General features: G+C 35.3%; 1 protein-coding gene across 2 annotated transcripts in view; it reads right to left on the minus strand.

The window, feature by feature from the left end:
* Positions 1-2,882: 2,882 nt before the first annotated feature.
* Positions 2,883-24,404, minus strand: part of KLHL1 (kelch like family member 1) — a 231,707-nt gene continuing 210,185 nt past the window's right edge. The window contains exons 9-11 of one of the 2 annotated variants that reach the window (XM_040584265.1): positions 12,408-12,620; positions 7,779-7,950; positions 2,883-6,396 (exon numbers count right to left, since the gene is read on the minus strand). In XM_040584265.1, the coding sequence (XP_040440199.1) occupies positions 6,337-6,396; positions 7,779-7,950; positions 12,408-12,620 (445 nt within the window). In that variant the 3' untranslated portion in view covers positions 2,883-6,336. Of the gene's footprint in view, positions 6,397-7,778; positions 7,951-10,598; positions 11,243-12,407; positions 12,621-24,404 lie in introns of those variants that run through there. The other variant, XM_040584266.1, reaches the window with a different exon arrangement.

A 24,404-nucleotide genomic window follows, 5' to 3' on the forward strand; every position in this document is an offset into this window, starting at 1 on the left:
AAAACAATCTGAATAATATAGAGAGCCTTTTAGATACATTTTAACATGAGTACTTTTTAAATAATGGTTAATTAATGGCAGTTCATTGCAGAAGAGAATGATATTCAAGGAAATAATTCTTTGTCTTTGCCAAAATGGTTCCCTTAAGTCAATTAATGTTAGCTTAAGAGAGTAATGTTATGAGACAGGAAACTTCCTGAAAGCATCCTTAAATTGCCTTCATAATTTGCCCAGTTTCATATGTTTAGAAGTCTGTTCTATATGCAAAATGATTTTTTAACATTTACTTTTGCTTTTAAACAATATTAGTATTTTCATTGCAAAAACACATGTACAAATATGTATTGAATAATTATATTTAAGGACAAAGTAACAACATTCTTACCTTCAAATGTTTTTATTGCCTTGTTTGTGGCTTTGATTTCAATGAAAAAATATCAATAACATTGGACCACAAAATGGCAATAATAAAGAGCTCTACTACATAATGACTATTAAATTACGATTTTCTACATAGATCTTCACTGATACTGATTATATTTCTAGCATCCCTCACTGTCAATAATAAAAAATGTAAATGTAAAAAATAACTAAAAGGAAAGGCTCAAAACTACAAGGTAATCAACAGTTCCATAAACAATAGAGGATCACACGATAGTCTTTCTTTTCCAAAATGGATTTTTTTAACACTACTGTATTGGTAAAAACAACTTGAAAATGGCACCCTCAGAGTAATAGAAAAATATTTACCTATTTTGCTTGATCAGTTTTTCTATTGAGTTCAATTTGAATTATTCCATATTTATAAAGCCTCAAATGTTGTCTAGAAACAACATTTAGAGATGTTAAGAGATGTGCACACACCTGCAGGCCTATGATCTGTCATCACAGAGACATTGGAATGGAAGGATACAGGCTCTTTAGGAAGAACAGACAGTGGAGATGAGGAGGGGGGTGTTGCCCTGTATGTCAACAATCAGCTGGAGTGCATGGAGCTCCTGGGGACAGAGGAGGAGCTGGCCAAGAGTTTATGGGTCAGGATAAAAGGAAGGGCAGGGACAGTTGACATTATAGTGGAGGTCTGCTATAGGCCACCCAACCAGGAAGACCAAGCAGATGAGGTCCTCTATAGAGACATAGGAGCAGTCTTACATTCACAAACCCTGGTTCTCATAGGAGATTTCAACCACAGCCTGGGAATAGTACAGAGAAATTGTCTGAGCAGCTAGGGATCAGGTTAAGAAATCTGAAACCTTGATAGAATTAAATCTGGCCAGGGACATCAAGGGCAACAAGAAAAGCTTCTACAGATACATCAGTGATAAAAGGAAGAGCAGGGAAAATGTGGGCCCTCTCCACAGGGAAACAGGAGACCTGGTTACCTGGGATATCAAGAAGGCTGAGGTACTCAACGACTTGTTTCCCTCAGTCTTTACCAGCATGTACTCCAGCCATATCGCCCAAGTCACAAAATGCAAAGGCAGGAACTGGGAGAATGAAGAACGACCCACAACTGGAGAAGATCAGGTTCAGGACCATCTAAGGAACCTGAAGGTACACAAGCCCATGGGACCTGATGAGATGCATCTCTGTGTCCTGAGGGAACTGGTGGATGAAGTTGTTAAGCCACGATCCATCATATCTGAGAAGTCGTGGCAGTGCAGTGACGTTTCTCCTCACTGCAAAAGTGGAAAATTAAGTCCCTTTTTTACAAAGGGAAAAAAGGAAGACCCAGGAAACTATAGGCCAGTCAGTCTCACCTCTGATCATGGAGCAGATCCTCCTGGAAACTATGCTAAGTCACATGGAAACTAAGGAGGAGGCTGGTGACAGTCAGCATGGCTTCCCTAAAAGCACATTGGGCCTGAAAAATTTGGTGGCTTTCTACGATGGGGTTACAGCATTGAAGGATGAGGGAATAGTGACTGATGTCATCCACCATGACAATTGACACTGTCCTGCATGATATCCTTGTCTATAAAGTGAAGAGACACAGATTTGACTGATGGACCACTGAGTGGATAAGGAATTAGCTGGATGGGTGCACTCAAAGACGTGTGGTCAACAGTTCAATATCCAAGTGGAGACCAGTGGTAAGTGGCACTCCTCAGGGGCTGGTATTGGGACTGACATTTTTAACGTCTTTATTGGCAATATGGACACTGGGATTTACTGCACCCTCAGTAAGTTTGCCAACAACACTAAGCTGTGTGGTGTGGTCTACATGCTGGAAGGAAAGGATGCCATCAAGTGGGACCTTGACAGGCTTGAAAGGTGGGCCCGTGAGAACCTCATGGAGTTCCACAAGGCCAAGTGCAAGGTCCTGAATGTGGGTCAGAGCAATCCCAAGCAATACAGGCTGGATGATAAGTGGATTGAAAGCAGCCTTGAGAGAATGACGTAGTGTTGGTGGACAAAAAGTTCAATATAGCCTGCCAATGTATGCTTGCATCCCAGAAATCGAACCATATCCTGGGCTGCATCAAAAGAATCATGAGCAGCAGGTTGAGGGAGGTGATTCTCCCCCTCTACTCCACTCTCATGAGACCCCACCTGGAGTACTCTGTTTATCTCTGGGGGCCGCCAACATAAGAAGGGCACGGATTTGTTGGAACAAGTCCAGAGGAGAGAGATGGAGATGATCAGAGGGCTGGAGCACCTCTTCTGTGAAGACAGGCTGAGAAGGTTGGGGTTGTTGAGCCTGGAGAAGAAAAGGTTCCAGGGAGACCTTATAGCAGCCTTCCAGTACCTCAAGGAAGCTGGAGAGGGACTTTATACAAAGGGAAGTAGTGACGGGAAAAGGGGGAATGGCTTTAAGTTGAAAGATGGTAGATTTAGATTAGGTATTAGGAAGAAATTCTTTACTGTGAGGGTGGTGAGACACTGGAACAGGTTGCCCAGAGAAGCTGTGGATGCCCCATCCCTGGCAGTGTTCAAGGCCAGGATGGATGGGGCTTGGAGCAGCCTGGTCTAGTGGAAGGTGTCTAGTAGAAGGGGCTGGACCTAGGTGATCTCTAAGGTTCCTTCCAACCCACACCATTCTATGATTCTGATTTCCTTATGTCTATGCCAGTTTTTGAATACAAGTCTTCAGGCAGAAGAATGACTACTTCCTGCCAGTATTGTTTTCCCTGTCTTCACATAAAAATCTGTATAGACTTGTCCATTTATAAATAGCTTTTCTAGCATTATGTCCTTCACATTCCTCCTATTTCAAAACCAGAAGCAGCAAGAATGAAAGAAATAAAATCTCTAATAAATAAATAAAAAAAGAGGAGGTTTTGACCCATAGAACAGAGAAATGCAAGGCTTTGCAGTAGTCCCAGAGGACCTTAATTTGAGTTACGCCTGAGTACCTTAATTTTTATTAGTTTTACTTATGTTAGATTAATACAAAAGGTGTTCTTATATAAGGTTGGGCAACAGGAAGAAAATAGGTATAAGGCCTATGTATACGCACAGGCTAGTGTGAAACAGACTTTCTAGTAAAACTAGTTAACATTCTGGAAAAAAAGCATGCTAAAATGAATAAAAGAATGGAAAAGTGAAGAGAAAATGCTAATATTTCAGAAATATTCAGGATAATAAGCTACAACATTTAGAAGCAGAATTTTGAGGATTTTAATTATTGATTTCACTGAAATTAATATTTGTTGCAGATCTGATTCCACGGTGATTTTCATACTGTGAAATCAAAGGGATCATATGAAAGAAAAGGTACCATGATACATTAACAATGAGATAAATTTCCTATAATGTAATATTGTTTAATACAAGTCTGCCTATCAGAAGCAATTTTAAGTCTTAGACATAAAAAAGGGATCTCAATGGATCACAGAAACGAAGACTAAAATTATATATATATTTTTTAATCCACTCCCTTGAAATAAAAGGTGAAACTATTATTGTTTTTAATAACAGCAGAGTTAACACAACAGTAAGAAAAACTTAAAATTTTATCAAAAAATTATCCCTAAATTCTGTGTAGAAGAAACTGCAGAATATATTGATGTAGGTGTGTAAAAGAAATCTGGAAGTCAGATTTGGTTTTTATTGTGGCTAGATTTTACATAATCTAAATAAAAAAATAAATAATTTTATTCTTTCAGCATAAAAGAAGTGGAATAATTGAAAAATTTCACAGGAATAATGTTTCATTTTGGATAAATAAAGGCAATTTGAAAATGTGTAAAAGGAAATTGAGAATAAAAAAATAAATTGAGGATAAATTGAAGATAACAATGATCAAGGCACACAAACAAAATCTGCCATGGGCTGCAATTAATAGAAGTAATCCTTTCTTGAAGGTCAGTATATAGGTAGAGTAATCATATTTCTATTGTGTATGAATATAATGTAATCAAAAGGAAGTTCAGGGAATAAAGTTAAAATTAAATTCCTAAGTTCATTAGGTATCTGTAGGTGAACTAAATGCTAATGTCTATATTTAATTGTAATTATAATTCTAGAATCTTCTTGGCTTAGTCTCAGAAGCTTATGATTTTGTGAAGCAAAATTTGTAGAGCTGTAACATCTTTTATTCAATAAGTTGTTATAGTTGGGTAAAAATGGACATGCTTCTCTGTGGAAGACTAATTGCAATTCATAAACCAACTCACTGGGGAAAACTAATATTGAAGATTTTGCAGCTGATTTCTAATTAGAACAGAGAAGCATTTAAAAGATTTAAACCAATACACTTAGGCTTCACAACTGAAGTTCAGTTTGTGTCAGGGAACAAAGATCTCCATCCATGCTGATGCTGTTAGAAGGAAAGACACATCGTCAAATCAAATGTCCCAAGTAGGTGGCTGTATGTATTTTTTAATCTCAAATGGTTTCAAAGGGTTTTGCTAAGAAAACTCTTAACTACAACCAGAATTGCTTCTCAAAATTGCTAGACAGAGGATTGTGAGGTTTCTGCTTCTGGACCATGAAATGTTTCCTTAAAGATCAGCTAGGCTTTAAGGAAGAGGTATACTTGGTAGTTCTTCTCTCAGAGCCTATGCCTCTCTGAATAGCAGAATTTCATATTCCATTAGTGGCCTTAGGATTTGAATTGATTCAGCTGAGCAGATAGAAAGCATCAGTGTCAAATCTACTGCCAAGGCAAAAGCTCAAAGCATCCTTACTGCCAGAAATGGTCAACCCTAAAGGGAAGCACAGATGACACTAGTATATTTACCATATGAACTTTATTAGATCAAATGGTCTAATTTTCGTTATCCGACTTGCATTTATTTTCAATTCCCTCCTTGCAGTTATTCTCAGTCATAAGTGGAAAGTCATAAATTGGCAGCTTTAATCAGGAAAAGTTGTCTATGTACAAGCATTAGAAATAAATAAAATGTAGTGTTTTTACCCCTCCTGAAATGTTAGAAGAGGCTCTATGAACTGTTCTGGTCATGGTTCATTGGTTACATGATGCAGTGAAGGAACAGTATTAATTTTCCAGCTTTTCATGAGCTTCCAACATGCAGAAGATGCATTAAACAACGAGATTAGAGCCCACATGCTTAATTTGAATATAAGATTAAGAATTAGGAAACTGTTATTTTGCCTCCCATATTTGTAACAAAGCCCTAGTGCAGCCAAAGGATTGCTTTGTGTACAATTAGGTTAAACGCACAGGCTTCCCTTTCAATACGCTCCCTTACACGATGCATTAACACAGGCATGGAGGTAAAATCTGAAGTTACCAAAAAAGAGTCACCTTGGAGGTTTACTTTTATTCTTTTTTTTCTTCCTACTGTAGAGCAACAGGTCAGTCATTATGAATGAAACCTGAATATCCAGACTTTGCAACCTCTTCCCTTCAGTAAGAACCAAACTGCCTGTTTAAATGAAAAGGCCATAACCCATTTGAAGACAAGACCTAAACAGATGATTTTATATTACTATCTACTTTTGTCTTTTAAAAAACCACAGTTTAAAAGTGTTTAAATGTACTTTAATGTTTCTGCAGTTAAAAGTCTTGTGGACATTAAAACCATTCTTGTATTCTCTCCTGCTCCTTCTGCAGAGCTGTCCCTTGATTATCCAGTTCTCCAGAACAAATTCACGAGAACAGTACCTGAACTTACTACTCCATGTTCACATATTTATGCCTACAACAGCTTGATTTTTTTTTCATGATCATGAACACTGATCATGAACAGGTTTTATGATTTTATAGGGCATAAATAATTAAATCTTTCTCACTTCCAAACTTCTTCAAGTTTGTGATCAACACCATATTCACTGTTTAAATCCTTGTTCTCATGAAGTTATCATTCTTATTGTCTGATAGAAAAATAATAATTTCACAGTCAGTAAAATTCTAATCAGTGCTGACAGTCATGGTTGTTTGATGACTACAACACAGGCACCAGCTCTTCCAATATTTAGGGAAGCCATCTGCAGAAAAAAAGATACAAATTAGCTAAACAGGAACAAAGCCACGCAAGAGATTGCAAAAGTGCTGTGTCAACTTTATTCTAAAATGGTCAAAACTAATGGGAGTATAAACTGCCAAAAATAAATACAACCCACAATATCCCAGTACTGTAGTTTTTAAGTTATTTACATAGGACATCTTTCATTTAAAAGTGTGAGAACAGAAAAAAGAAGTGATTTTAGAGCTGTCACCAATTTTGTGTACTGTTGACATGCAAGGGTTTTCTATAATCTGTAGGCTGTAGCTGTTACACATTTCCTAACTATCTGTCCAAATGTGGTTATTCATGGATTTTTTTACATGGACTGGTGGATTTGGGAAAAGAAACCTTCCAAAAATTCCTTATTTCGTACAGAATGTCATAAAAATGTTCTCTTCTAATTTAATTAATAGTAGGTAAAAAAGATGGGTTTCTGCATTAACTTTATACCATGTATGTCTATATTTAAAGTTGACAACAGAAGCCCCCCTTCACAATTGTAAAAAGAAATAGGCATTTTTTTATTACAATACATCTGGCCTATTTTAAACATTTATTTTAGGATAAGATCATGCTTTTGAAGTATATATTTTTTTTTTATTAACTTTAAAGGGAACTTATGGTGATTAATTCAGATGTAGACATCTACACTGGTGGAACAAATTACTTTTTCAGAAAGTCTAAAAAGAGAGTTAATAACAGAAAGTGTTGAAATAATCTTTTGTTTCTTTTAAAGTCTGCTATGAATCCAAATTTTTCCAAGCACTACTGTGATGTGATAAAATACATTCTTTCTACAACCAAATCACTAATCCCCAGATTCTTGCATTATACCAGTGTTTCTATTATACCTATTAATTTTTATATGGTTCAAAATTAGGAACATGCATACACACATTTCAAAATATCAAAAACAAGAAAAAGTGAATTGAAAAATGAAATGAAAACTTGGCTCTCTACAAAAACTAAACAAATTTTCATATGAGGATCCGCAGGACATACTGGTTACCAATTAAAATTTCAGATCCATTTTGACACTTTTTATGACATTTCTTCAGCATGAAGAAAAAAAATGATATAAAAATTGATCAGAACAGGAATTTTGTCTGAAAGGTAACAAGATAATACTAATGACTGCTTATTCTGTCTTTTTCCAGTTTCTTAGAATCTAATTCTCTCTTCTTTATCTTCAGAGGAAACTCCTGACATAATATTTGATAAACTACTAAGACTAATTTTAGAGCTATGGCAACCTCAGATACTACTTTTTTTTTTTTTTTTTTCTTTTTTTCTTCAGAAAAGTAATGTTTTTATGTACAACTATCAAAATATGTTACAAACAAACAAACACTTTCTGATTACCTGTGTCCATTCATTAGTTTGAGGGTCATAAGCTTCCATAGTGTTCAGGTATGTTTGACCATCGTAGCCACCTACTGCATATAATTTGTCACCAAGGAGACAGACACCAACAGCATCTCGAGGCATACTCAGTGGAGCCACCATTGTCCATGTATCAGTTTTTGGGTCATACCTGAGGAAAGAGAAAGGAAACTGAATGTCCAGGCAGAAGATAAGTGTTGTTTCATGCTGATCTTCACCTTCCAGTGGGGGGTGGGGTGGGTGGAATCCTTTAGCATCCTATTTAGCACACATTTATTGTGTTCCCAATTCAAACCTCTAAATGTTGATTATGAACTTTTGCTCAGCTAACCTTTTGGAATAAACCAGGGTATTTGTGGGATAAGGTGTCATAAAAAGCAGTTTGAGAAGGATATAAAAGCAATATTTGGATGTAAGTATACTTTAATGTGAATATTTTAAATTGGGTATTTCTTGTAGCACATTAAAAATGTTTTTTTCTAAAATTCTATTACACCATATTTTAATTTCTAAAATTATCCTACACAATGTTCATAGCCAGAAAACCTTCCTAAGTATTCAGGGCATATGCTTAACTGCATTAGAGTTAGATTCTCCTGACATTTGCTCAAGTGAGGAGAGTAGTACAAGCAGTAACCACCACGGAATTGTTAAAACTGAGGCCAAAATTCCTTTTGTATGATGAGAGTCACTTTAAAATTAAACATTAAGCCTACGCCATTAATTCAGATATTCATTAACAAGAAAAATCAATTAAATTCAGAAGCACTTCCATTGTATCTATTTTAGACATCTGTAAAACAGAAATTAATCACCTTTTGATAGTGCCTCTCACTTTGTTACTAGGACTGTCTGGAGTAGTAGGTTAAACTAGATACCTCATTTTTAGATGACAGATATTACTAAAATAGAATACTGTTTCACATTATAAAAGAATTAATGTTATTTGTCCTTAAGCATCCCTACTATGTAGCAGAATCACTTGATAAACAGTTTAAGGACACAAATCCTTTGACTGACTTTAGACATTTGCTTAAGTGTAAGGTAGATCACATTTTGGGCATGATAATTTCTCTAAAATAATTAAGGAACTCTATATTGGCTAACAATCTTTTTTATTTACAAGTCCCCTAGCTACTATATTGTTATGAGACTACAAACCACTTTCTCCTACACCTTTAAGAGACAGTATTAGCTCTAGATTAATTTTTTTAGATAGTAAAGTTCTTTCAACATATTTACTTGTACTCTAAACCTTATTAACTAGAAGTTGATAATCCTACAGAAAGCTGTATATACATATACTTTACAAAAAAGGAAAATTTCAGGCTTTCAATACAAAGGCTGATTGTAAGGGCTCTTGTAGCTCTTTCAGTCATTCATATTTTCAGTAAGGAACTAGTAGGAATAGTGTTTGAAGTCCCATGTTACACGTGAATACTGGGAAATACTTAACTTTTTTAATATAGATGTTGCAACAACATTATACTACTTTGCTTATAAATGCCTTGTTGATCATAAATATGACCTTCAAATTAGACAGTAAAAGAATTGTCTTTAACCCTGATGAAATTGTTCTTGACAGCCGAATAAATTTTGAAAAAAAAATCTGCTCATGTACTGACTACTAATCCTTCTGGCTTTATCGGAACGCCTCACAAAATAAGATGTTAAAATTTTGTGTTTGACTCTTTACATCTAAAATACCATTAAATTGATTATGTTGTTCATTTTATTTTATTATTTTACAATTTATTTTATTTATTCACATTCTTTCATTTTTCTATCCTTCCTTAAGAATTTTTGAGTTAAATATCTAAATATTGATAAATGTATTTTAAAACTTGAGAGGAAAATACTTTAAAGCAATGCTTGAATATGTGGAAGGGAAATGTACATGTAATAAGCCAAAAAAAGAAAAAAATAGGTTTTGAATGGATTTTTTCAAAGACTGTGTGACTTTTTCAAAGACTGTGTGACTTTTTCAACAACAGCATTGTCTGCTTCTAGCTGAGTTTCCCAGCCAGTGAAATGCACCAGTGTGCATTGTATCTTCACCTGCCTAAAGACTCTTTAATAGACTCTTTGATATATTACACTTGAATTATAAGGACCAAGATGAGGAGATGTAAAAGCAGGGAAACAAAACACAATTGATATTTTTTTAACTTTTTTTTTTTTTTTTTAATTAACAGGTATAAAAGTTAAACAGAATTCTTGTAACTCAATTCTGACAACAAAATAGAACTGCACAAGAACTAGGTTTTTGTAATTGCCAGGAAAATGTCTGAGATTTTTTATATCCTTTCTTCTGCTAAAAACAACTGTACATTTCATCTTTATAATAACCAGGTAAGCCCTAGGGTGAGAAGGGTTATGGTAAAAGTTCCTGAATGTGGAAAGAAATCAATTTGAAATCAAGGTGAGACGAAGGGGAAAAACTATAGATCACTTGCTTATGTTTTTAATAGCTGTAAAGTTTTGACTAACATTTGGAAAATAAAGCTGCTTCACAAAATCTGCCAAAATATCTCCAAAATTTTGTAATCCCTAAAAAGGAACTAGATATTTTAACTTTAAATAGGAATACAACATTGTATTTGCCCAGCTTGTGAAGAGCTGACAAGCATAACTATTATTTTCTTTTAGAATGCTTGAATCCATAGGAAAACCTTTACAATTGCATCAACCTTCAAAGAGATCAAACTAGGACTCCTACTAACTACTGAGCAGAATTTAAGCAGTAGCATTTAAAAAACACGTATCTGCTCTCACTAGATCTATGTAATCTCGAAAATAGTTTTAAAAACATTATGTCTGGTTCAACAGTTCAACAGGAGCAAACTGGCATTTGAATAAAGCACATCTTATTAGGCTGTATCAGAATGACAAAAGGACTGAAGAAGAGGGAGTTAAAAAAGTGATATTTACAGAAAGTAAAACTTTCAGAGACATAAAATAATTTACTATAATAGACCTTACCACTTACTAGTCATTGTTTTCCTAAATTATTGAGCAGGTTTTATTTTTTGAAGATGATGTATTATTTTTTAATGTAAAAATAGACACATTAAATCACATCCTAGCTACCTTATAAACTTATCAATCACTGTGAGGGCCATGACAGTTTTTTCACATTTTATTTGAGTTCACTGGATAATTCACATCCACTTTATGCAAGCTAATAGCCTCACAAGTTCTGATTTGTTAGTCACAACTTTGACTCTGGAAGCTAACTGCCCATAAAGTATACTATTAACATTTTTTGCTATCATTGCAAAAATACTTAAGACAAGCAACGCTGTATAATGTCATTCAGATACAAGTACATAAAATAGCTTAAGTATATGTGGTTTAGTTTGTTGTCACAATATCCCCTTGAGAAAGACAAATGCGATGGGAGGTGGTTTGTCTTCAGCTCCAGAAAGGTCTTCTTTCAGAGACTGCAAAATGAAAGTAAAGCTCCCTTACAATAAGCAGAAGTAGTTGGAAAGATTTCATATGTATTAATATTGTCAGTAATAGTCTTAATATAAATTTATTTCACTGAAAATTCTTGTTATTGTTCCTTATAAATAGAGGTCCATGAAGATAGGCCCTGTAAGCACAGGCATCATGGTATTTGTCTGATGAACTCCCATCTGTTGGAGGCAAGAATTATTGTATTTGGCAGTCTGTGACCTTTGCTTATATGCAGTGGAGATGGAAAAGAGTCTAAGACTGAGCAAAATCATATGGATAACATAAGGAGTAAATTTTAACTTATAATCTTTGGATTACATATTGGGTAACTTAAATGCCAAGCCACATTCAGCAGAAGAAATAACTGACATTCAATTAAAGTTTAACCCCATCAGAAAATAAATAGATAAATCTCTCCCAGCACCTATCTTTACTTCTATGTTAAGATAAACCAACTGCTCAAACATACTTACTTTAACCTTTGCAACCCGTACATATTTTGAGAGTGTATTTTCCTTACTTTATTTTAAAGCATACAGAAAAGGAAAAGTCAAACCATTGAAACATTTGAAGAGTACCTCGAAATTGAATGCTATAATCACTCCAATTGTGCCTTACTGCCCCACTAGATCTTCTTGAATTTGCAGAATACCCACTTACAAAAATCAGTGTACTGTAAATAGAATGTATACAGCTTGTATCGACACATCAGAAAGTGGTGATGTTGCTAAAGGAAGCAATACTATGTACTGTAAATATCTATCACTTAAACAGTTCTATATTTCTTTGCTCGGCTACATTTTAGTTACAAAATGCTTCTAATACAATTTGGTGTTACAAAACTATTTCAAGGCTGAATTTTTGTCTCTGAAAAGTTTATTTTATTACTCTTCAATCTTAAATGAGAGGTGAAGAGTGGATTTTTGTGTCCATGATATTACATAATAGTACTGTGGGGAAAAAAAAGGGAAAGAAAATAACCTTCAAAAAATTGTATTCTATAAACTTCTGTGGAATTTTCTAGTAAGTAATTATTTGACATTTCTTGGTGTAAAAACATCAGTTTAACTTTACCATCATGTATCTAAGAAAATTATGCTACTGGACATTATAATGTATTCAAACAATGCATGTGTAATTGGGTACCTTTCTACATAGTCCAGCAGTCTGGAACAGTGGTTAGAAGCAGGAGCATCATGGCCTCCAACTGCATATAGAAATCCATCACATGTAGCCACTCCTACACCTCCTCTTCTCTTACACATAGGAGCACACATATTCCATTTATTTGTGTGAGGATCGTAATATTCCATTGAACTCAAACACGAACTTCCATCCCGACCTCCAATTGAATATAACCTAAGAAAGTCCACACAAATAAAAATTTTAATAAACCAAGAGCTCAGAACTGTAGAACTAAACCCAAGGATCGTCTGCTTTGGTTTTTTGTTTTTTTATTTCTGACATTAGTAAACAGGAAAAAGAAAAAAAATCTCCCAAAATCATATGAATTTCATATGGTCAGCAAACACAGATAATTTTGATATTATTACCAAATGCACATTCTACTTAGTGCTTTGCCCAACTGAATAGAAAGGAAGATATTTTCTTTCTGGTAATGGACATTTTCATTCTTCGATTATAGCATATACTGCCAAGAGTGCCACAAGTGCCATGCAGACATGTCTCTACAGATTTATAAATCATGTAAGCAGGCTTGCTGCCTAACTGCTCATCATCAGTGAGGTAGAAGTGGAAGTGCTAACTTACAATTGACAATTTAGACAAAGATATATGCAATCCATTTATTACAGTTTCTCTGTGGTTTTATTGTGCACCAAAGTTGTGGAAATTAGTCTGACAACTGCTGTCACGTATTTTAATATTCTATATTGTATAATTCTTTAATACTGAATAGATTCACAAGCTTCTAGTTCTCCTTTTTTTGGGAGAAAAAAAAAAAAAGAAAAAGAAGGACCTTATAAGCTCTGTATGCTAAAGTATAAACCGTACGGAAAACTGTAGCCAGACTCTCATCTAGTATTCAACCTACTCCACATGAAAAACTATCAATGAGATGGTCGTGTCCAGAAAGAATTTTACACTTACGATATGGTATAGATCAAATATGCAGTGCATTGCAGAAAAGAATATCACCTTATGTTTTAAACATGGATTTTTAAAAAGTACTACATTGGTTTTGAGGATCTTGGTTATATTGAAGAAAAGTTCTGACCACACTAACATTAACATGTCTACTCAGCAAGTAAGAAAATGATACCCCCAGGCACAGTATGTTGATTTCCTTCATCAGAATATATTGCAAAGATTTTGTTCTGTAGGGAAGTCATAGAAAACTGAAAATATTTTAAATTCAAAATGGCAAAAATGTAGTTTGAGAAAAAAATATGTTGTGTTCGTAACCATCTGCAGGCAAGAAACCTGTTTCATTGCCCCTTTTATAAAGGTTCCCAGGAGGAAACAGTTCTGATTATTTTTTTCCCCACTATTACCATGCTGCATTCATTTCTTATATGAATCCTTTCGCAGACTGTTGCCTTTTCTATAGTGCTTAAAGATTAACTAATAGAAACACAGGCTATTTTAAAGTCCAACCACTGAGCAATTTAGGATGCAAAAGCCGTCTGTGTGAAGCAATTATTCATTTGGAAGCTTTTACTGTCTTAAGCGCTCCATGAATTCAGAGCTATTTAAATGTGCATTTACCATTACATTGTGTTGGCATAGATGCTGATGAACAAGCAAGTACTGTACTACTGCTAAATATGTCACTGAAGCCATAGAACATTCTGGTACTGCCTGACAGACATACTTATGCTCTGATGCAGCCAGGAAAATCCATACTCCTGTATGAGAGATGTTAAAGCAAATACATTCTTTTGCAAATATTTCTGTGGATCCAGCCCTAAGGCTTTTACTTTTCTATATGATTATCGGGTATCTACAGGTGGGATCCAATTCAAGATTAAGACACCTACACGTATGTGTTAATATGTGTGCCTACAATGTCTAAATTGCTGTTATGCTCAGGGTACTCAGCCGACCCTAAAGAACAATTTGATTCACCAGCCACATCCATACTTTTTTTTTCTCATCAGAGAATAAGAACTGCAGAACAGCACTAAAAAAATCAAACATGCAATCTGAATGCGTTTATATTAATATGATTGTAAATACAATCATTGACATATAGGTGTCTGCAAGAATGTCATCTTTATTTTCAAAGATAAGATGTGGTTCCACTGCCCGCAGACAGTGATCAAACATTATTTGTGACATCTAGGGTACAGTGACATCCCCTGCAGGCTGGCAGATATGACAGACTCCACAGGAGAAACCTGCGTGATCGTGGGATGCCAAGGAGGCCATCCTGAGGCAATTCAAATGGCAGTAAGCAACTACATATAGAGAAGATAACTGATCTCTAAAAACGAAGACTATGGTTAACAAGCCTGAGATTTCCAAATGATTTCCAAGTAGATATTTGGACACCTAAACACTTCACACAATTGTAAAAAATGCAAAGTACCAACACTTCTGCAGAGTTCAATGTGAATAACCGTGTTCTCCCCTAGTCTAAATACCCACCACTTTGTTCTTTTATGTCATGAAAAGTTATCATCTATTCCGTTGTCTTTCAACTGAAATAAATCTATAAGCTGATATTTTCACACTGAAAGAGAAGCACACTTTTTCATTCTTCCATTTCAGACAGCTAGTAAAATATAGCTAAAGGCATTCCAGAGTTGCTGGCAAAGAGACAGCAAATGCTGTTCATAAGTAACCAATAAACGTTTCAGCCAGTGATTGGGACCACTGAGTTTTTGTTAAAACTCTCCATGCTATTCAGATCAAAACAAAATTGATTTCCAAAATCAGATTTTTTAATGCTCTGGTTGCTACTGAGCATGAACACCTCAGACAGGAATTGCTTCCCCTCCTCAGCCAAGTTTCCTAATCACACAGAGGCCCAAAATGACTGCCGAACAACTCTAACCATTCAGGAAATTCAGGATACTGTAGAGCTAACTGAATGAAACTTTTGAAATACTTAAATCCAAAGTTATTTAGTAGTCTTACTTCCTTCTTAGTGCTCAGGGTCCTGTTTTATTAGATGACTTAGAAGTAATCCATTTTTGCAGCTTTGCCTTTCTTGGTAACAGTTTATAGTAAAATTTTCTATAAGGAAAGTATAATGTACTTCTATAAAAAAGCCTGAAAATGTGTCATTACTAAGATCAGATATCAGTCCTGCAATTGCAAGGGCTACTTTTATGCCTCCTAACTATATTAGATTCTATTACTTCAGTTACCAGGTACCACCTCTGCTCTGGATGATTTCTTGAAAATACTTTTAAGTAGACTTTCATTATCATCTTTCAGAATTCAGAGATGAAAGATAATCCAGTGAATCTGAATTTTGTAAAATGAAATTCCTCAAGTTTTGTTTTGTTTGTTAAATTCACATTGTTATTTATAATATTATTGTAGTAATTCCACCTTTCCTTATATACTACTTCAATTAGAATCAAACATATAAGTAATTTTTTTCTGTTTCTCCCACATTACTGGTGTCTGTAGACTTCTTGTAGATGTCATATCTCTTAATAGTGTTTTAGTACCTACAGTATTGTTAAGACTTTATTTTAAACATTACTCAATTAAAAAGAAAGCTTGAGAAATAATCACAATCAACATTATGTGACAGTCACATCTTCATTCTTTTTTGAGCTGGGAATACTCTGTTGACTGAATTGCACCTTACTGTGTATCCCATCAAATCTGTTGGGATTTCCATTATAATTATCACTGTTTAGAGGGGAAGATCAATGAGAAAATGAAAGCATCCAGTACCGAGTACTTTTATCTCCACAGATCACAGTGAAGTTTTGCCTGTGGAGACGTTATAGAATTCTATTCCCCAGTGCTCTATATTTCACCTTCTTCAGACACTGCACATAGATATGAATTGAGAACAAACTCAGTCTCCTCCAAGCTGGAAATCTGGCTTTTTAGGGTTTGGTTGCTTCTTTTTGTATTAAGATGGATAGAGATTCCTAAACATTTCTCTGTGTGTGTGTGTGTGTGTGTGTGTGTGTGTGTGTGTGTGTGTGTGTGTGTACACACACACACACACATGTATAAAATGGCTAGAAAATGCAGCAGAGGTTTCAAACTCAGAGACATTAGGTGAAATCATGATTGGATGGATCAAAAGCATTTACCTCAGTTCTATCATTACCAACCTTTGATAACTAATCAGAAAAGCCATTTTTAAATTCAGTTTGACAAGCCAGCCTCAAAAGACCAGACTGCCTTTGATGTGAAGTAGCATGGTTTGTGAAAACAGTCGAATCATGCCTTTACTGCATTTCTTAATGAGGTTTTGCCTTTCAAAATTCTTTCACTGTGAATATCAAAGACCATATACAGTCTTTTGCTTAGACCCCTTTATACCCTTCTTTGTCCTTTCAGTTTGCCTGAAAGAGCAACACAGAATTATTCTGGCATGAAGGATATCTGCCCAGTAGAAGCAAGGGGAAGGTAATAATTTTTCTCAGTGCTGGACTTCCATATTGCTCAATCAGTCCATACCTGATCCAGGAATTGGACTGCAGGAGAGGAAAGATATCTATCTGTGCTGCCTTGGTTATGTTAATGAACAGCTGTTCACTGCCAAAAGTTGAAAAAAATAGTAATTTTCTGAATTGAAAGTTTTAAGGAAGTCTTATATCTGTGTGTGAATTTGGAATGGTATTTCATGTGTTTGGTGCAGCAATGCAGTAGTGGAGTAAATTAAGAATACATACAATTTGACACCCCCCCCAAAAAAAAAAAAAAAAAAAAAAAGTGAAGAAAAAAAAAGTAATAAAGTGCCTGCACTTAAAGAAATATTAACTACTGATAGAAAATTTTGAGAGAAAAACTTCCTTTGCATACATAATATAATTATGGCAAAGTTTAACTTCCTACATTAGAAAGTATAGCTACCTAATAGAAAGAACCTGTTTCAAGTAAATTTAATTCTAATCAAAATTATATGGGCTACATTATCTCTGCAAGACCAGTGACTGAATGCAGATTCCACCAGTTTAAAATGTTCATGCCCATATCAGGCTATAAGATAGTTAAGGCTAAATAGTCTTTGTAAATTAATCATTTCCTATAGCATAAGCTTAAGGCCTTTTATTTGCTCTGTTATTTATTAAAGACACAGTGGATCTGTTATTGAATTCACAGAATTACTTTGTGCTGGACTGAGCTAATGTGCTTGCAATATGAATCTCCTTTGAGAGTTTAATAACTTTAGACCATACAGCTGTTACACTTTGTTCTGTCTCAGTAACCATTTACTGCATGGTTTTGATTAAAATATTTTTTTAAAATCTACACCTTTTTGTAGTTTCCACAGTTAAGGAAGAATATGCTAAAATATGTTAAAAAAACATTAGCTTGACATGAAATTTTGAAGTGCTACTTCAGCTTTAAAAATCACTAATGCAGCATATTAATACTTAATTGATTTAATATTGAACCAGTTCCCTAGTTTTTACTTAAGTATGAAAATTATCAGTGCATTGCAATTATATGGATGACTTGAAAAAAAGTCTTAGATCATTTAGCCTGTGACCTTCACAATGAACAAATCCTTCTCAATTCAATGAATTCAACCAATAATGAAAGATTCAGCTGAGGCTGGTCTATCGAGTAAAAAGACATTTCATTTTACCCCAATATTAGTTATTAATAAGTTAATCAAGTTTCAAATTAGAAAAATAGAAATACCAGTTAACAGTGGAAATGGCATGATATTCTGCTGTGGTGACTATAGTAGATATCCGAGAGTTGCTGTAAGGGCTGTTGCCCATAAAGATATTTAGTGGAGTATCAAACTAGATATTTACTTTTCTTTAAATTCAGTAAGTTTTAGATGTTTAAATAACCTCCACAGATTTCCACATATCAGTAAGTTTTAGATGTTTAAATAACCTCCACAGATTTCCACACCCATGTGGAAATAAGAAAGTATGTGTATACACATGTATATACACACAAATACATCTGTGTATAGATGTGTGTATGTAATTCCAGTAAATGCCTGTGTTTGGTCAGGGGAGTATCTCTAGTCTTCTCTGACTGCCATGAACAAGGGCTTCCTTCAGGTCCCAGCACACAGGCACCAGGTACTCTTTGAGACAGACTGGGAGTCTCATAATTCATCTCCCACTAAAAATAATAATTAAAAGCCAGACTTTCAGAATATTCCAGAATGTGGGATGCTAATACCTTTTGCAGTTTTGACCATGTGAGATATGACAGTGATTGGCGAATGCCTTCTAAAAGTCTGTGCTTAACTGTGGAAGTTGCATCATTAAAAAATTGGCTGTGTGTCTTTCTAGGCCTTATCTATACTGCCTTATCTATACCGTCCAGATTGGTATCTATGCGACACTTTCAGCTTAAATTAGGTGGAGAAACCCTATTGACTTTTCCTGTCACACATCAGGACTCAGGAAGTTAATTTACCATGTATGTCTGCTTGGTCTGAAGTACATTTACATTCCTAAATTAATGCATACCATATTACAGTATGTTACTTATCTATCTAAAATTTGTTGTTCATTACAAAATATAAAAAAAAGAACTATGTAATAATAGACAAAATCTGAATGGCAGGCCTTTCAGCCAATAACAGTCACACCAGCTGTATGCCAGCCAGCAGTCAGCCAGTCCAAAAATCTTGTTTGTGTGGGTGAGGGATGAAGAGAAGTGCACGGTGGGTGTACACGCCAAAAGATGTAGATGTGCAGTAAACATGCTGTCTTGGCTTCAGCTAGGACAGAGTTAATTTTCTTCTCAGTAGCTAGTACAGGGCTGTGGTTTGGATTTGGTGTGAGAACAATGCTGATAGCACACTGACGGGTTTGGTTGTTGCTGGGTAATGTCTATACTATGTCAAAGACTTCTCAGTTTCTCAGGCCTTGCTAGTGGGAGGGTTGAAGGGGCACAGGAAATTGGGAGGGGGCACAGCCTGGACAGCTGACCCCAACTGGCCAAAGGGATATTCCATACCGTATGACATCATGCTGAGTATATATAAGCTGAGGAAAGAAGAAGGAAGGTGGGACATCCAGCATTATGGCATTTGTCTTCCCAAGTAACCGTTACGCATGATGGAGCCCTGCTTTCCTGGGGATGGCTGAACACCTGCCTGCCCATGGGCTGTGGTGAATGAATCCCTTGCTTTGCTTTGCTTGCATGCACGACTTTTGCTTTACCTATTAAACTGTCTTTATCTCAACCCATGAGTTTTCTCTCTTTTACTCTTCTCATCCTCTCCCCCACCTCACTGTGGGGTGAGTGAGCGAGCCGCTGCATGACGCTTAGTCGCCCACTGGGGTAAAACAACAACACATACGAAACAGAAACGTTGCCTAAGCATCTGAGAACCTGAACATAGTCTTTCAGGAGAAAACAGGCTCATCAAGTTCCCACGCTGCAACGCAGCAATGTCTTTAGCATCTGCCATGTTTCCTAGCATGGTTCTGAAGTGCAATACATCTAGCTTCATATGCATCTGCTTTGGACTGTGGGAAAAATACTGGTTTTACTGTAAAGTTTCATAATTTTTCATTGTCTTCTTCTAAGACTTACCTAGCTTGTATCTGTTCCAGCCCTTTTTAAGGCTAGCCTAGCCATATAAAAAGAAGTAAGCCTGTGCAAAGGCTCCTATTTTACAAGCTAGATGTAAAATACCAAGTTAAATCTTGCTTGAAAAAGAAAGAATATGATGCATTTTGAATTGAATTGCACATTCACTGAGCTGCATGGGACCCCTACTTAGGAAATATGAATTTGTGTGCAAACGTACAAAAGACAGACCAGGATACTGAATTAGTAATAAACTTTAATGATTCTGCTAAGAGAAAATGTCACAGATAGTTTATTATATGATACATGAAAGGTAAAGAAGCAGAACTGAAGGAGGTTGTAATCAGCCATGCAATCAAGTTTTGTAGGTGGTTATATGAATGTAATACATTACTAATTCTCTTGTGCCAAACACTGAATGGCTATTAAGGACCTTGTGGAATTATTAACTTAAGCCTCTCTGAGGTCAGTACACAGCAAATATATTCCTGTGAACGACTAACTACAAGACAATTTTGAGAACCTTTCTCGTGCACACACTGATTGGGTCTGAATTTTGCTGTTTTCTTGAGAATGAAAGTTCAGTAAGCTAAATTTTCTGATGTTCACTTTGTAATAATGCATAATAGTCATAAGGGACATATTAAACTACAGCAACTGCTGTTTACCACAGGCGCAATATTGATCTAAATAACACAAATTTCATTCCAGCTTTGCCTCATTAAATGACCTGAAAACAAAACATTTGCCTGCACATATGCCAAAGTCTGTATGGGCCAACTCTCTGTTGCCCATTCAGAATTAAAAAGAGAATAGCTGGAAAATTACTGCTAGGACAATAATCCAGTTTATGGGAATCTATTACTAAATGAATCCAACTATTGCAAAACTGGTGGAACTGAATGAATGTAACTAAATATAAATAAATAAAAAACAATTTTTAGAAATAAAGCTAAATGTTATTTAAAGCAAATGAAGTTGAAAGCATAACAAATGAATTTGCATGGGTGTGAAGGGACATAACAGTAAATATTTATATATATATGCATTTAAAAAATATATTGGTAGGCTCTATTTCTAAGGATGCTTAAGCAGAATTACTAGAATGTTGAAGCTATTCTAAATTGTATCCACTACTGTCAAGCAACAAACAAAATCTGACATTACCAACTGATAATAAGTAATTTCATAAAGGACACAACCACAAATTCCTATTTTTATGTTGGACTATCTTACAATAAAAATATGAAAAGGAAACATATTCAAATATTGGAAACTAGGTTAAACAGGAAAAAGGAAGGAAACAAAGCTGATGGAGAAAGATGAGGCTGTCCAAACAACTCCAATACTAAAGTTGTTGCGCTGTATTAAGAGGATCTAAGTTTAGGATTTTGTTCCCATAAAATAAAACATCTCTGGGTCAGTTTAAGCATCTTACTATTAGCATTTATATTGTATTTTCCCGCCTAAAAAAAATTAGCAGTCATAATTTTGACGTCTTTCTTGAGGTTATAAATTGTGGTGCATGTCGTTGAGAGTGTTTCAGCATTTGGTTACTTTCTTCGGTACCAAACTTAGGAAAAAAGAACCACAGATAGTACTTGGGTACCAACCTCCTCAAAGCTCAGCTGTTTTAAAAATGTTCAACTTAGTGTTTTTCAAAAATGCTATAAAAATGGTGAACTCTGGCCAAAGCTGGTCATTTGCCCCTGGATAGACCTGCTGGTTGGGTACTTGAAGTCCATCCACATTCTTCATTTTTCACCTTTGCCTAATTTAAATGGCTTCCTTACTGGTTTCTAATAAACTTTGCTTTTCCAAACTCCATTTAGACATTTGACAGGAAACCTGATCTCCTAACTTAATACAAAAAATGTCCTGTGTGTGGTAATTAATTAATAAAGTGCGCAAAAAATTAGTATTTCAATTGTATTGTCTGTAAGTTCCCACACACTGGCAGTGGGGGGCTGCAAGGGGTTCTGTGAGGAGAGGCCAGGGCTTCCCCATGCCAGAAACAGCCAAGGTGATGGTGCCTTGGAGAAAAATGTAACAAGAAAGGGCAAAAAAAGCCACACATGCAGAGTGAAGAGGGATAAAAGAAGGAAGTGCAAAGTCAAAGAAGGAGGAAGAGATGCTCCATGGCACCGAAGCATTTATCTGCACTGCAGCCTGTGGAGGATATCATGCTGGAGCAGCAGGACACTTCCTGAAGGACTGAAGCCTATGGGGAGCCCATGATAGAGCAAGGCAAATGCGTGAGGAGGAAGGAGCCACAGACAGAAGTAGTTATGGACTGAGCACAACCCCCATTCCCTATCCCCCTGCACTGGTCAGGGATGGGGGTAGAGGAATTGCGAATGAAAGACGTAAGTGAAGCCAGGGAAAGTGGGGAAGAAAGGTGGTGTTTTAAACTCTGTCTTTGTTTCTCACTACCCAGAATCTATGTTTATCAGTGATAAACAGTACTGCAACCTCAAAATGTAATAATGCAACCTGACTATACAAAGAAACCCTGTCAACTGGACTCAGTACATCAGATAATTACTTTTATGGATTTCTGACAAATTTAGCAGGATTTTATGGCTTCAGCAAATAAGAAGTTTTTTTCAATTATTATTGAAAATGGATTATAATGCATATGTTAGCACACTGTTTTTCACATTTTTGGAAAGATTTGGATATAATATAGCACTTTCAGTTCAAATTTAAAAATGTATTTCGGTGAAGTAACATTCATTTCTGTGTACCCTGTTTTGTCAAATTCAGATACTATTGCTTTCCATTTATCTGAGAAGCAAAATAATTGATAATCTAATTGCACAGACCGTACAAGTAAGCTTCAAAAGCATAAAAAGGTTCAATAAGACCTAATATGAAGTTAGTTACAAATCAATCATCTTATACTGTAAGGAGATCAGTATCTAAAAGTTTTTCTTTTTTTTATTTATTTCCACCACAAGTTTATGGAAAAATATAATTTACATGCAATTTTATGGTAAAATGTATCATTTTTTCCTGCTTAAAATGGCTTTAACCTGAAAACCAATGAAGCAGAGCACAGGGGTATGAAAAATCACAAATGGAATAGTTTCCAACATTAAAAGACAAAAGAAGAGACTATTTTTTATTTTTTTTTCAAGTACTTAAGAAGCTCACAGTTGAGCTATTTAGCATACAATATCCCTTTTAAGTAAAATGCCCAAACACTCTGGGACATACACACATAGAATAGTTTCTAACTCTCTCACTTCAAAGACAATCTAGCCTTGCTGTTTTTTATTTATGTACTTATATAATTCAGTGCAGAAGAAAACAAACATAAAGAAGAACCAGGAAGAGACTCCTCAGAACTTCCATATTAAGCTAGTTTCTCCCTTCTTGAATGTTAAAGCCAACATCGTGTTTCTTATTGAGACATCATTAGAATTTATTTTAAAAAATAATAATCCATAATGGTTTGACTATTTCAAAGTAAAAGGCTAAAATAAGGAATGCAGCATATGTCAGTTGTGTCAAACAGCACTGCAGTAAGAATGGCACCAGCCAGTTGAAAGGTTTGGTCCTTACATGTTTTCAAGCTTCAGTTCATGGCATGTGGGGTATTTTTTAAAGATGGTATTCAGATTAAAAATAAAATATAAATATCAGTAGTATATTTGCTATTTGTTTCAAAGAGCCCAGTGCTTTTCAGTTTTCAGTGGTGTCCATTCCGGCTTTCTGGGACACAAATAACATCTTGTTTATTTTTAAAGTGTTCTATGTAAATTCTGCAAAATTCAGTTGAGCTTTTATTAACTGAGAAGTATCGAATACATGCTCAGCTGTGCAAAAGAAACATACTTGGAATATATATACATAATCATACGCAGTTTTTCATATTTTTTAATTTATATTTGCAGGGTTATTTGTCTAGACCTTGCATCTGTTAGTTTGCTGCATGGCTCATACACTACTGAAACCACATTCTTTTAGAGTAACAGGGTGATTCAAGCAGCTTTGTCCATTTGATCTACTCTGGAACATTTAATGCCACTGTGACTTAGTAAGGGAAAGCAATGACATTTAAGCTTCAGTGATATAAAATAGACTCCTAATGTCATAGATGAAAGGCAGATCACCTGAGTATATGATAACATGAATTAAATACAATCTTAATAATGAAAGCATCCAATAAAATCTATTTAATCCAGAGTTACTCTGCAAATAAGACACAACTGTAATATGACAAACTCATGAAGTTAGATAACACTTTTAAAGCCTGTAGTTTTAATTAATTTGAGATTCAATTTAAACATATATATTTACATAAATATTGTCATAAAGATGGGATTATTGGATGTCAGGCTTCCTACTGCTCCTGCAGAAGGGTACACAGTCTCCTATAGGTCTTGCGACACAGTTGTTTGTGGGCTAAATTAAGCTCCTTGTCTGACTCGTATTTAGTGACTCTCAAAGTCAGTGGAAAGAGTC

Source organism: Falco naumanni, chromosome 2 (genome assembly GCF_017639655.2).
Source record: "Falco naumanni isolate bFalNau1 chromosome 2, bFalNau1.pat, whole genome shotgun sequence".
In the NCBI taxonomy this organism is placed as follows: domain Eukaryota; kingdom Metazoa; phylum Chordata; class Aves; order Falconiformes; family Falconidae; genus Falco; species Falco naumanni.